The sequence below is a fragment of the Aquarana catesbeiana genome, linkage group LG10 (assembly GCF_042186555.1).
Source record: "Aquarana catesbeiana isolate 2022-GZ linkage group LG10, ASM4218655v1, whole genome shotgun sequence".
NCBI lineage: Eukaryota > Metazoa > Chordata > Amphibia > Anura > Ranidae > Aquarana > Aquarana catesbeiana.
This window is the reverse complement of record NC_133333.1, coordinates 114,685,210-114,700,725: the sequence shown is the minus strand read 5'-3', so window position 1 is coordinate 114,700,725 and position 15,516 is coordinate 114,685,210. Positions and strand designations below refer to the sequence as shown.

Here is a 15,516-nt window from a genome sequence, read left to right as displayed (position 1 = left end):
TACCCCCAGAAGCCCTGGTGGCGTACATAACCATAATCCCCAAAGATGGGAAAGACCCTCAGTATTGCGCCAACTATAGGCCTATTTCTCTGCTCAACTCAGACACTAAATTGCTTGCCAAAATCTTAGCTATGAGACTGCAAGAACATATAGGGGTTTTGGTGCATCCAGATCAGACAGGTTTTGTAAAAGGACGTGAGGCAAGGGATGATACCATCCGGGCACTTCATCTGCTCCACTGGATACAACATGGTCCAGAGAAAACCCCAAGGATCGTACTATTGATGGACGCAGAAAAAGCCTTCGATAGGGTGAATTGGGGCTTTATGAAGGAAGTTCTGAAGGGAGTGGGTCTAGGTGACCCTATGATGGGATGGATAATGGCCCTTTACGCAGATCCAAGAGCAAGAGTTAAAGTGAATGGTACAATCTCTGACTATCTCAACATACGAAACGGAACAAGGCAAGGGTGCCCACATTACATTCGCTATAATATTAGAACCATTTCTTTGTAAGATTAGAGGCAATGGGGAGAAATATTGGGAATAGGTGTGGGGGGGGGGGTGGAGCATAAGGTATCAGCCTATGCTGATGATCTGCTGTTTTACCTTTCAGCGCCTCAGACTTCCTTAGTGACTCTCATGCAGGAAGTAGGTAGATACGGTATCCTATCTAATTTTAAAGTCAATTATGAAAAATCAATACTTCTTCCCAGTCATGTCCCTCAAGAGATGGCAAAGATGTTGAAGAGGGAATACCCCTTTGTGTGGAAGAAAGATTCACTGTTTTACTTAAGGGTTCATGTTACCTCAGATCAAAAAATGTTATATGATCTTAATTATACTCCCCTAATAGCTGGGTTAAAGGAGGACTTAAAGAAATGGAGAGGACAACATTTAACATGGTTTGGAAGAGTGAGTGCCATTAAGATGTGTATACTACCTAGAATTATTTATATTCTACATACAGTTCCGATTAAATTACCAGGAATCCTTTTTAAACAGATACGGAAGGCTTTTATAGCATTTGTGTGGAATAATAAAAGACCAAGGCTGACATATGACATCCTGTGTAGAAGTAAGGCTGAAGGAGGATTGGGCCTGTCTGATATATTAACATACTATAAGGTAATGGCGCTGGTCCGTATTTTGAATTGGTGTCATGATTCCCCCAGTAAAATGTGGGTCCCACTAGAGAAAGCTATAGCGGGGAGGAACCTGGCAGGAGCTCCCTGGATTCCGAACACGGAAAGAGGACTTTCGAAATGGACGTCCCCCCTGACTTGGAACGCACTGATAACATGGGATAACCTAATCAGAACAGGAGAGTACTCCCCCGAGGTGTCCCCCTTAGCTCCATTGGAGGGTTTCGCATGGTTTCCACCGGGGGAGGGAGGAGGATTCCTGGGGGCATGGGGGAAGGACGGAGATGTCACCTGTGGCAAGTTTGCCCCGCGGGAGACCTTAGCAACTTATTCAGAGCTGGTTACGGCACTAGGGAATATATCCATATCAGGATGGAGATATAACCAAATGATAAGTTTTTTTAAAAAGATGAAACCCCTTCTAAGACCATTAAATTCAATAACTAGGTTTGAGAGCCGGTGCGTACACCTGGGGGAAGGCAGACATATGTTGTCCCAGATGTACAGCCTGATACTTAGTACCCAAAAGAAAACAATCCCATACTTTGTCAGGAAATGGGAAAGAGAACTAAATAAAGTATTGTCAGATGAACAAATTAAAAAAATGATCCAATCAACTTATTTAACGTCCATAAGCTCGTATGCTCAGGAAATGGCCTATAAATAGGGCTGTCCCGATACCACTTTTTTAGGACCGAGTACAGGTATCGATACTTTTTTTCAAGTACTCGCCGATACCGATTACCGATACTTTTTTTTTAATGTCACGTGACAGTGTTTTTTTTTTTTTGTTTTTGTTTTTTTTTTAACAGTGTTTTCTTTTTTTGGGGGGGGGGGGGGGGGTGAACGGTGTATGTGTGTGTGTTTTTTTTTATTTTTTTTTACAATTTTTATTTTTTACAATAATATTCTTTTTATTCTTTATATGTGTTTTTTTTTTTTTTAATCAGCCCTGTTGGGGGGCTTTGGTGAGATATCAGGGGTCTTAACAGACCTCTGATATCTCCCCCTTGAGACAGAGAAAGAGACAGAGGATAGAGATTCCCCAGTCCCTTTCTCTGCAGCCTCAGCTGCACTGAGAATGAATGGAGAGAAGACAGCGGCTCCTCTCCATTCATAAACTGACACATCGTAATCACAGGAGTTTACAATGTATCAGTGAGTCAGCTGACTCTGTCCATTCACATAGCGGAGAGAGACAGCAGAACGGAGGGGACAGAGATGGAGAGGGGAACGGAGGGGACAGCGGAGAGACACAGGGAAGGAGAAAGGAACGGAGGGGGACAGCGGAGAGACACAGGGAAGGAAAGAGGAATGGAGGAGGACAGCGGAGAGACACAGGGAAGGAAAGAGGAATGGAGGAGGACAGCGGAGAGACACAGCAGAACGGAGGGGACAGCGGAGGGGGACAGAAAAGGATAGAGGAACGGAGGGGGACAGCGGAGAGACACAGGGAAAGAAAGAGGAACGGAGGGGGACAGCGGAGAGACACAGCAGAACGGAGGGGACAGCGGAGGGGGACAGAAAAGGAGAGAGGAACGGAGGGGGACAGCGGAGAGACACAGGGAAGGAGAGAGGAACAGAGGGGGACAGCGGAGGGGGACAGAGGAATGGAGGGGGCATGGAGGAGGATGCAGTGACAGTCAGCGGTGACCGATCACCGCTGTATGTCACTAAAGCTGCTGAAAGCCGCTGGGGGAGAATCTTGTAACTCCCCCACGCGCCGATCACAGCTGTCTTCCAGGTATCGGGGAAGCATCAGGAGCATTTGCCCGAGTACAAGTACTTGGGCAAATGCTCGGTATCGGTGCCGATACCGATACTAGTATCGATATCGGGACAACCCTACCTATAAATTTCTGACAAGGTGGTATAGGACACCAGCAAGATTAAATAGGATATATCCAACAGCAGATGCCCGGTGCTGGAGAGGGTGCGAGCAAAGGGGTACATTTCTTCATCTGTGGCGGGAATGCCCCAGGATTAAGGAATTCTGGGAAGCAGTTACACCATGGATCGAGAGGTTAGCCCATAGACCTATAGAGTGTGCACCTATTTCATGGAACAACTGGCCTAATTAAGGCCTATAGGAGGAGCATTACACCACATCTATTAAATGCAGCCAAAATATTAATTCCGAGATTCTGGAAGCAGAACGCCTGCCCAACATTAAAAGATTGGAAAAGGGAGGTCAACCGGACAATGGAAGCGGAAAGATGGATTCATGTAGTAAAAGATAAAAAAGGGGAATTTGAGGACATATGGGCAGGCTGGATACAGTGTGTACAGGGGATAGATTAAGAGGGAAACACGAAACGAGAAGGTGTAGGGAGCCATGGCCATATAAAGACCTTGGAATAGTCACATAGGGGTTTAGCCAGGGAGGAAAAGGAAAGAATTGTTTTTTTTTTTGTTTTGTTTTTTGTTTTTTGACTGCTGTCTCTTTCCCCCTCCCCGTCCCTTTTACCCTTATAATGAGATACCTGATCTGGTGAAAGGGGCGAGGGAGGTGGTAAGCTGTTTTTTTTTTTTTTTTCTTCATCTTCTCTCCTCTTACATGTTGTTAGGGTTTGTTTAATGTGTTGGTTTGAAGGCGCTTGGTGTAGGGAATGTCACTAAGGAAGGGGATATGAAGATTCTTTTTTTTTTTTTTTTTTCCTTTTAGAAGTGAGGAATTAGGCCATGATCACAGGGTGTGTATGGGCGGGGAGGTGGATTTTTTTTTTTTTTTTTTTATATATAGATGTTATATCTAATATGGCCGTTAGTGGCCTCTTACATTATAGGGGGTTTGGTAACACATGGAGGTAGGAGAAGGATTATTTATTTTAGGTTTAATTTGGTCACTTTAAATAAATGTTTTCTTTTTCTTATTATTATAATTTTCTTTTTTTTTTTTTTTTTTTTTTTTGTGTGTTTTAGGTTTGTTTAACGTGTTGGTTTGTAGGAGTTGGGAGTGTCAATGAGGAATTGGATATACAGATTGATACACGCAACTATTGGGAATTTCATCAGTCACAGGATATACTTGGTTGTCAAACACATGTCGGATGTGGGAGGGGGCTGAGACAGACAGCGGTTTCTTTTTTTTGGGGGGGGAGGGGATAGGGTCAGTTGTAAGAGAACGATATTACCAGTTGGTCTCTTGTTAATGCCTAATATGTTAATCTTGTGTAGTTACTGTAAAGTATGAAATTAAGGATGTATAATTGTGAATTGTGAAAAGTAGAACAGAAAATAAAAAATTTTGATTATAAAAAAAAAAATTACACACAGGTGGACTCTATTTACTAATTAGGTGACTTCTGAAGGCAATTGGTTCCATTAGATTTTAATTAGGGGTGTCAGAGTAAAGGGGGCTGAATACAAATGCACACCACACTTTTCACATATTTATTTGTAAAAAATGTTGAACCATGTATCATTTTCCTTCCACTTTACAATTATGTGCCACTTTTGTGTTGGTCTGTCACATAAAATCCCAATAAAATCCCAATAAATGACATTTACGTTTTTGGTAGTAACATGACAAAATGTGAAAAATTTCAGAGGGTATGAACACAGGCATTATATATATATATATATATATATATATATATATATATATATATATATAAAAAGTATGGGGACTGTCAGTAAAGTAAAACTCCCACTTTTAATGACAGGTTGCTTTAACCACTTCAGCCCCAGGAGGATTTACCCCCTTAATGACCAGGCTATTTTTTGTGATACGACCCTGCGTTGCTTTAAATGGCAATTGCGCTCTCGTGTTTTTAAAAAAAAAAATCTTGGCTAAAGTTGACCAAATACCAATAGGCATTATTATATTGTTGGAAATCAGTTGCTCAGCTTCCCAGCTGAAATTTTCTTGTGTAGCAGCTCACATTAACAGTAATGTGACACAATTTAAAGTTGACCCATACACTGTACACTAGTAGTGTAAAATTTAGCTTGAAACTGTTTGTTTTAAGAACATTTGTTCAACTTTCTAATCATTATTGGGATCAAATTGACGTTTGTTTTTAACCGCAGTGATGAAAAAAATGCGAAGCAGAAGAATTCATCTCAATCGAACTTGTTTCTGACAGTGTATGTGTTTTTCGTTTTGGAAATTGCATTCATTCAAAAATCAAATGTTAAAGTGGATCTGAACACCATAAAACAAAAACACTATTTAATTCATTTTTAGTATTCAAAGCAAACTCGCCCATCCATCCATGTCTCCAGGCTATATTTTCCTTAGAAATCACTTTGAAAAACACCCCCTAGCATTTCTGCCAATAGCCATCTTGAGTAAGGGCAGATGATTCATGTAGCATTTATTTCCTGGAATTCATCTGCCCTCAGCTCAGGCATGCAGGCAGGAGGGTGTGCCTAGCTGAGAAAGCCCCTTCTGAAGACTCCTGGGATGTATGACGTCATTTGCCTAGGCATAGAAACCAGGAAGTACCTGAAGAAATGGATGTTTTCAGGACAATGTTTTGGGGTGTTCCCTTCTTTTTAGTCCACGGAGTACTGATACTCAAAGTTTTAGTAAAATGTTAAGTAGGGCAGTCTCTGACAAAAAAAAGTACACACATCATAAGGAAGATGATTACTGCACACCTGTGGAACATCTTTTCTCACAACCAAACCACTCTATGGAGGACACAAATTATGTGTTTCTTAAAGGGAACTTTTAAAATAGTTAGCAAAGCAAAACATTTTAATTGCAATTTATCATTTTCTTTGACACAAAAGATATTGTACTAAATGTGGACCTCTAAATCAATATCTAAATCAATATTCAACATTTTATGACCACTCTCACCGCTGTGACTCTTACTCTCCGCTCCCATTCCATAGCCCTCCCCTTTCCTTACATAACCAACTATCCCAGTTTACCATTGCTTTTTATGGGTGTGTGTGCTTTTATTTCTCAGAGATTGTCTTTTACTTTTTTGCTAAAGCTTTGTGTATCAGCACTGCTTAGAGAAGAAGGGAACAGTCTAAAAGCTTCTTAGCAGGGCCCCGGCTTGCTGCCAGTAATAGTCATGTTGGCCGAGGGCCCCTCCAACAATCCTCCTGCAACAGGATTGAAAAGGGTACCACACATCTGCAATGTGGGGAGAAACTCTAATATCTAAAGCCTCGTACACACGATCGGATTGTTGGGCAACAAAACCGTGGACTTTTGTCTGAAGGGCGTTGGCCCAAACTTGTCTTGCATACAAATGGCAAGGAATTTTTAGCCAACAAACATGAATGTACTGACGTACTACGTGGTTTTTCAGCTCTTTAGCGCCACCTCTTGGGCTCCTTCTGCTAATTTCGTGTTAGTAGAAGTTTGGTGAGTGTTGATTCGCACTTTTCATTTTGTGCTTTTCAGTTCGCGCTTTTCAGTTCACGCTTTTCTTTTAGCGCTTTTCAATTCATGCTTTTCAGTTTGTTTCTGAACGGCCATTCGTCAACCAGACATGTTGCGGAATCGGAGGAGATAACGTGTTATTTATTTTTGGCCTTGGAATTATTGCTTTGACATTATTTTTTTGGTTGAATAATGATTTGATTTGGTATATTTTCTATAATTTTTGATGCATAGAATGCACTTTTTGGTTAACCTCCCTGGCGGTATGATTATTTCAGATTTTTGCGTCTCAAAGCGGTACAATTGTTTTGCATAGAAATTTGGTGCTTTATATTGTAGGCCTGTAATTCTTAGCAATAACACACCTAAATCTGTCCACAAAGAGTCTAGTAGATATCCTATAATCATAAATTATAATATAATAAATAAATGTAAATAATTATAAAAAATAATTATATAATATTAATAATAAAATAAATTTCCCCACGATTCACTATCGCTCAATTCTGCAAGTGTTCTAATTTACTGTCACTGTTTTCTAGCTGGTTTAAAACCCCTTTTAAAAACACTTTTTGGTTGCCATGGACAATCTCCAGTTTCCAGGCAGAAAGAACAGTATATATAATATCAAACTGCATACAGGGCATTGGACATAGCACTGGGGAGAAAAGGGATGTGAAATGATTTCATACAGTACTGTAATCTGTAAGATTACAGTGTACTGTATGTGTTATGAATTTTCACTTTTTTGAATTTGCCGCCAGGCTCCGCACCCGTGCGTTGCGACGCTTGCAGGGAACGGAGCCCGGCACACAGGACATCGGTGCGGAGGACAGAGCCAGCAGACGCAGCGGGGGGACATTGCAGGATCCCGGGGACAAGGTAAGTACACTGCACCAGAATCCTGAGATGTAATCCCGAGTGTGGCTCGGGGTTACCGCTAATGGTGCTGAAATTTAACCCCGAGCCACACTCGGGAAAACCGTCAGGGAGGCTACGCAGATAGCACGTCTTATTTTATTTCTTTTTTTAATGCACAATAAAAAAAATGTGGAGAATAATACTTGGCTATGTCTTTTACTTCAAATGACAGTTTGGGAGTAGGCAGTTACATTTAAAAAAAATACAATGTAAAATTAACAAGGGACACCAACATAGTTGTATCTTTGATCTTAAAAACTACGGATAATGGTGTTGTGGTAACTTGCTCAAATAATAATTAAAAAAAGCATAATAATATTATTCTTGATTTCACTAGGAAAGAAAAGCCTTTGAAAATTAGTTTCCATCAGTATCACCAGCAAAGCAGCTTCATTATTATCCCATTAAAGAAGAAGAGAATGTGCGCTGCATTACAAACGCTAGTGTACAAGACCGACCGCATGCGTGTTTGTACTTTGGACTTTTGTCCGACAGACTTGTGTACACACGCTTGGAGAATCCGACAACAGACATTTGTCTGCAGAAAATTTTAAAACCTGCCATCAAACATTTGTCCGCGGAAAATCCGACAACAATTGTCCGATGGAGCGTACAAACGGTCCGATTTTATGCCAACAGCCTGTCATCACACAATTCCCGTCGGAAAGTCCGATCGTGTGTACGAGGCTTCAGACTCACTCCCTTATACATCATGGCATCACATACACATAATAGTGCCAACATCTTCTTCTTTCATTCCCAACCTCTAACAAGTCTTGTCATTAACTAATGCCCCGTACACACGGTCGGATTTTCCGATGGAAAATGTCCGATCGGAGCGTGTTGTCGGAAATTCCGACCGTGTGTGGGCTCCATCGGACATTTTCCATCAGATTTTCCGACACACAAAGTTGGAGAGCAGGAGATAACATTTTCCGACAACAAAATCCGTTGTCGGAAATTCCGATCGTGTGTACACAAATCCGACGGACAAAGTGCCACGCATGCTCAGAATAAATAAAGAGATGAAAGCTATTGGCCACTGCCCCGTTTATAGTCCCGACGTATGTGTTTTACGTCACCGCGTTTAGAACGATCGGATTTTCCGACAACTTTGTGCGACCGTGTGTAGACAAAACAAGTTTGAGCCAACATCCGTTGGAAAAAATCCTAGGATTTTGTTGTCGGAATGTCCGAACAAAGTCCGACCGTGTGTACGCCCTATAAGGGGTACTGCTCAGCTTTTCCAGACGAGGTTCTTAGTAGGGTTATTAATTAAAGTTCTCAGTTAGGTCCTCCCAACAATGTCCTGGGGTCTACACCAGAGAGGGGTGCTCTCTAAATTCCTTAGACCCCACAGGTCATCTGCATCATACTGCTACTCCCATCTTTCTCATCTCTACCATGCAGGGGAAACCATATAGAGAGCAAAGCGTCCTGCCCTCTAAAGACAGGTTCTACAGAATGGGGAGTTAACCTCGGCCTACAAGCTTGTACTGAAAATGTAATTGTCAATGCAAATATATGGATAGTGCTCAGTTTTGAAACTAGGAGCTCTCTCTCAGGAGATTTAGTAAGCTCTCTTAGCTTTAATCTGCAACAATGTAAAAGCAAGTTAGTAAATGTATTAGCAGCATTTACAATTATATGTGCATAACAGGTATAGATTTATGAATTCTAAAAGGTGTTTGTTGGTTTAGCACCCCATTCTAGACAATGCTGTTCATATATTGGCTTACCTTTGCTTTTGGTTAAGATTATTGCATCTGCACCTCCGACCTGCAAAAAGATACATAATATTTAGGAGGTGATTGTAACAATATTAGATCACTTGCAACAACACAGTTGAGTACTTTTTTCTTTGCAATAACAGTTACAATTTCAGGACAAGCTTGCTTTGAAAATGTTACTATTAAGCTGGTCACAGATAATTTGAACCATTTATGGGCAGGCTGACTGTACCAAAGTCGTTCCAACGATTGACTTGGGAACGGCAAGCATGTCAAATTTTTGTATGTGAATATTGCTGTGCCAGTGACTATAGCCGCTAGCGATAATCACTGTTTTACTGGCATGGGCGGTTCGTCACTTCCTCGCACCGCCCCCCCCCCCCCCCCCCCTTCGCCGAGAGAACACAATAGCTCCACGGGAGGGATTCCCCCATTAACACTGTGTTGATGGGGGAATCAAGTGATTTTCTTTCCTGATACCCGTGGTTGCAGGAGAGAAAATCGCATAATCTGTGGTCTGCCTTGGTGCATATAAAAAAATCTCATGGACAGTACACAACGATCTGTAGAAGAGGTACAGTATGGAAACACCAAAACAATTTGTACAAATACTAAAGTAAAAAATATATAATCTGCCCTAAGCAACTTACTAAGCACGGAAAAAATTAAATTTGAGCATTATTTACTATTAATATATACAGTATATGTGTATATATATATATATATATATATATATATATATATACAGGGCTTTTTTTCAGGGGGAACTTGGTGTTACTCAGTTCCACCACCTCTGGCTCAGACCCTTTGTTGCCTGCTCACCACAATCACTTGTAAACACAGAAGTCTTGTTTCTGTGTTTACAAGTGACAGCTCTGCACTCTGTGTGTAACCCCCCTGAAGTCTGCACTCTGTATGTAATGCAATCCTGAGATTTAATGCCCCTTTAAGACCCTTTTACTGTTTGAGAAATATGACCACACCCACTATTTGATGTAATTGGGAGGGTGTGTGTGGGGGAGGGGTTTTGGGGGGTTGTGGTTGAGTTCCAGCACCTATTGTTTGAGAAAAAAAGCCCTGTATATATATATATATATATATATATATATATATATATATATATATACACATACACACACACATACACAAAATAAAAAAAGAACCAACAGCACCTATTGTTTGAATGAATTGAATGAATTGTTTGAAAAGCCCTATATATATATATATATATATATATATATATATATATATACAGGGGGTCCCCTAGTTACAAACATCCGACTTACAAACGACTCCTACTTACAAATGGAGGGAGACAACAGGAAGTGAGAGGAAATCTACCCCTAGGAAGGGAAATTCTCTCCTGTAAGAGCTATTTTGGGGAAAAGATACCTCCACTGATGCTTTATCACCAAGGCTTGTTTCCACAACAACCCAAAATTTTCAAAATCCAATTGTCATTGGGACAGAAAGTGAGGTGAAATCTTCTGAAGAGGAGGACAGACAGCAAAACAAATGTTACAGCGGTGTTAACCCTTCCCTATGCTATCCAAAAAGCTTAAAAATTGTTTTTTTGGCTGGAGCTAAACTTAAAAAATGTACCTGTTCCAACTTACAAACAGATTCGACTTAAGAACAGACCTAAGGTCCCTAACTTGTTTGTAACCCGGGGACCCCCTGTATACACACACACATATATATATATATATATATATATATATATATATATACACACACATACACACACACATACACAAAATAAAAAAAGAACCAACAGATATGTAATATTTTATTATTGATGAAATGGCTAACTTTGTTTTGAGCCATTATTAAGACTTAAATGCACAGATTGTTGCGCTTTGCTTTTGATGCATGCTTGTAAAGCATTTTTGAAGGATGTGAAACACAGTAATTGGACTGTATGTTTCCGTATTTACTTTGATTTATCATTGCTTTTGTTGTTTATTATGTTGCCTTGCAGTATGTCTTTTTCCTGAAGCATTCTGCATTTGACTTTGTTATGATGCCCATGTACACTATTCCTAATAGACAGAATTGACACATTAAAATATAATATGAACTTATGTAGAAATGCGGCCCATGTAAACACATTAATATGGTAAGAACATTTGATTTCCAAAAACATAGGTCTGGAAAGGAAAGTGCCTCTATAAGTAAGCCCTGTGGGCGGGGTGAAATGCGTTGGGGGCGTGGCTTTGAGTGAAGCAGGCTAAGGCTGCTTTCACCTGTTTAAGAGAAAGAAAACACTGCTCCAGACAGGTGCATGTGTGATCAGCCTCCCCACACATCAGTAGGTTCCAGTCTGATCTGTGATCGTGGCAATATGATGTGATGGAAGGGTGGCCGCACTCCAACGATGTAGCAGATGAATGAATTTTATAGTCTTCAAAGAATGTAGATTACAAACATCACAACTCTGACAGACAGAGGACAATTAACACGTTTCACACAAAAACGTGCTTAATCATAACTGAAGTGCACCTGTCGGAAAGCAGCTTGAATAATCACTATAAAGCCAATTCCAATTGGTCACTCACAGCCCTCACACAGATTGAATAAAATCTTAAAAAACATCAACATGGCCATGAATAATACAAAGAAAAAGAAAAAAAAAAAACATAGAAATAATTGTTATCAGTTATGATTAAGCATGTTTTTGTGTGAAACGCGTTAACAGTCCTCTGTCCATATTGTGGAGTTATGATATTTGTAATCTACATGCTTTGAAGATTCAATAAACTGCTACATCATTGGAGTGCGGCCAGCCTTTCATCAATGTTTTATATTGCTTTCACCTGTTTACTAATGGCTTTGCTAGGTGTGCGGTGTTTAGGACTTCTCTATGCATATCCACTGAAGTGAAAAGTACTGTCATATGCTAGGAGTAGCTTTTTATAAATATGTCTAATTATACTATATTTATGCTTCAGTAGTTTGTGTTTAATGTTAGTGTCATATACCATATATGATGACATTTCTTATAAAATATGTTAAAATCTGTGCATAGAATTCTATTGAGGAGGTTGCCTGGTGGCCTTACAATGTGCCCAACAGTCTGGGAGGGTATTTCCTTACTGCTTCACAGGGCAAAAGTCAAGTGTAACCCAGCCCAATAAATAGATAAAAATCTAGAGATGCTGCTTTTCCTATTGAGTACATTTAAAGAGACTGTCACTTTGCTTATTTAGAGTAATTTTAAAGTCCACATCCACAACCCTCTTATATTCCCCTTCCCTGTGCTCTTCCATCGGTTTGTTTGTCCACTGAAGCTGCTGCAATAATCCGGGCACTTCTGGGTATGGGGGGTATTGGACCTTCTCCCAAGGTGCATAGTCCAGCCAGGCAAACAAGCCCGGACACAGTCCCATTAGGAGGAGGATGGCATCAAACATAAGTAAACATGACACCATCTATCACAGAGTTAGGATTGCAAGCAAGGTGAGTATACATGGGTCGGAGGTGGGCTTTAAAGTGATATAGATATATATGACTATGTGTTTCTGGTGGTCATGTGGCAGAAGATATGAAAAAAGAAGTGTACACATTTACACTTACTCAGAATCAGTAGAATCCCCATTAAGAACAGGACCACTGCAAAGACCAGTCCTCCAATCCGCAAGCTTTCATAATCTGCATAGAAATAAATACAAAACATCAGATTTTCAAAGTGCCACTTGTAACAAAAAGAGACTCTTTGAACAAACTCTCTCGTGGTTAAAAATCACATCAGAGCGGGGAACTCAGGTGGATTGTTCTTGATCTGAAAGCACATGTCAGTTTGGAGCTCCTTTTCATTCTTTGAAAGGCCAGGAACAAGCTGTGGTGAGAGCCAGCACCTGACACAAAGTGAATTGAAGACATGTACACTATATTGTCAAAAGTATTGGAACGCCTGCCTTCACACATACATGAACTTTAATTGCATCCCAGTCTTAGTCCGTAGGGTTCAATATTGAGTTGGTTCACCCTTTGCAGCTATAACAGCTTCAACGCTTCTGAGAAGGCTGTCCACAAGGTTTAGGAGTGTGTCTATGGGAATGTTTGACCATTCTTCCAGAAGCGCATTTGTGAGGTCAGGCATTGATGTGGACGAGAAGGCCTGGCTTGCAGTCTTTGCTCTAATTCATCCCAAAGGTCTTTCATCGGGTTGAGGTCAGGACTCTGTGTAGGCCTGTCAAGTTCCTCCACCTCAAACTCACGCATCCATGTCTTTATGGACCTTGCTTTGCGCACTGATCCAAATCATTTGGTGGAGAGGGATTATGGTGTGGGATTGTTTTTCAGGGGTTGGGCTTGGCCCTTAGTTCCTTAGTAAAGGGAACTCTTAAGGCATCAGCATACCAAGACTTTTTTGTGGGAACATCTTGGGGATGGCCCCTTCCTGTTACAAATCGACTGCACACCAGTGCACATAGCAAGGTCCATAAAGACATAGATGAGCGAGTTTGGGGTGGTGGAACTTGACTTGCACAGAGTCCTGACCTCAACCCAATAGAACACCTTTGGGATGAAATAGAGGGTAGACTGAGCCAGGCTTTCTTGTCCAACATTAGTGCCTTTCCTCACAAATGCGCTTCTGGAGGAATGGTCAAACATTCCCATAGACAAACTTTTAAACCTTTTGGACAGCCTTCCCAGAAGAGTTGAAGCTGTTATAGCTCAACACTGAACCCTACAGACTAAGACTGGGATGCCAATAAAGTTCATGTGCGTGTAAAGGCAGGTATCTCAATACTTAATAATGTACCTGAAGCAGAGCAGTGGGATACTTGCAGCTTACTCAACATCTGTACCAAGCTGTAAAGTAGGTAAGGACAAGGGGAGAATGCATGCATATTGGTAACATACTGGTAAGAGGACAGCATAAATCATAAATGTTGTATCTTGAAAATGAAGTACAGTTTTGTGGCATTGTACGCTAAGGCTGCATTCATATCTGAGCAGAGCGACTTTCGGGTGTTTTGTACTTGAGAGGTTTTGAGCGTTTTTAGAAGTGTATTACAAGTGTTTTAGGCCCCATTCACATCTCAGCGTTTTGTAGCTTGAAGCTCCAAGCTCCAAAATGCTGGAGGAGACAAAAAAATCAATTAATCTCTATAGAGTTGGTTCACATCTCCACTACAAGCTGCCTCAAGCCAAACGCCTGAAGCTCAAAAAAATTCTGGAGCTTTTCTTGTAGCTCGAATCGGGCAGATTGGTGCATTTTTTAAGTGTTTTTTGTTCCATAGAGATGCATTGAAACACTTAATTAAAAAGTTTGTGAAAATTTTAGTGCACGTTTTTGAGCGCTTTTATGCTTAAATGTAATAATTAAATGAAAATAAATAATAAAAATAAATAAAAAACCCTAACCACAACCATTATTAACCCCTATTATTAACCCCTAAACCCTAACCCTAATATTAACCCCTAAACCCTAGTATTAACCCCCAACCCTTATCCTAAACCCTAATATTAACCCCTAACCTAACAAAAGAAATAAACAAACAATAAGTAAATAAATTAACCCCAACCTTTAAAGCCTAACCCCTATCCCTTAACCACTTACAAAAAAAAAAAAGGTAAAATAAATAAATAAATAAATAAAAGCAGAAGAAAAAGCTGAAAAACATAGCAACAAATGCTCAAAAAACACTCAAAAACATGACTCAGGTGTAAATGCAGCCTTTTCGTTTAGCCAATAGAAAGCACTTGGCGGAAGAAAGGTAGAGAGCTGCTGTTTGAGCAGAAAACGTGTGACAAAAAGCTAGTAAAATGCTCATGTTGCACATTTTCAGGCTTTCCCATTGAAGTAAATGGGCCCAATCTGCCTCCAATCTGCCAAAAAGAAGCTCATGTACTTTGAGTGATAGGAATTTTGCTTCAGGCGACAGAGTGCTTATATGTGAACAGGGGCCATTGAAATGAATGGGATTTGGCTTGTTGAGCGTTTTAGAGCTATAAGCTTCAAGCAGAAAATCGCTCAGGTGTGAGCGGGGCCTAAGAAAAATACAGCAGATCTGAAGAATCTTGAACCATTTCTTGAACTATGCCCCATACTGATAGAATGTCTATGTCCAACCTTTGATAGCTCTTAGCAGACACTGTGCGCTGCTGCTGCTAGCTGTCAGATCAACCTGTCAATGACAGAAATTTGGAACCAATCAGATTGATTCCCTATGATTTGATTAATCTGTCAGCTGTTGTATCTGTTCCAGTCAACGTATGCATACTGACATTGCAACATTTAAGTTGGACACCTAGGCGTCCATGAAAGGCTTAAACTGTAAGAAATTGTTTGAAGAGTAATAGCCAATAATGGTAAAAACATATCAGAATTGTTTTCTTTATACAAATGTTATCCAAAATACCAA

General features: G+C 40.4%; 1 protein-coding gene across 1 annotated transcript in view; it reads right to left on the bottom strand.

Annotated features, from left to right (window-relative positions):
• FXYD6 (FXYD domain containing ion transport regulator 6) overlaps positions 1 to 15,516 on the bottom strand; it is a 234,743-nt gene that overhangs the window by 123,291 nt on the left and 95,936 nt on the right. The window contains exons 4-5 of the mRNA XM_073601113.1: positions 12,719 to 12,793; positions 9,152 to 9,191 (exon numbers count right to left, since the gene is read on the bottom strand). Of these exons, the coding sequence (XP_073457214.1) occupies positions 9,152 to 9,191; positions 12,719 to 12,793 (115 nt within the window). The remainder of the gene's footprint in view (positions 1 to 9,151; positions 9,192 to 12,718; positions 12,794 to 15,516) is intronic.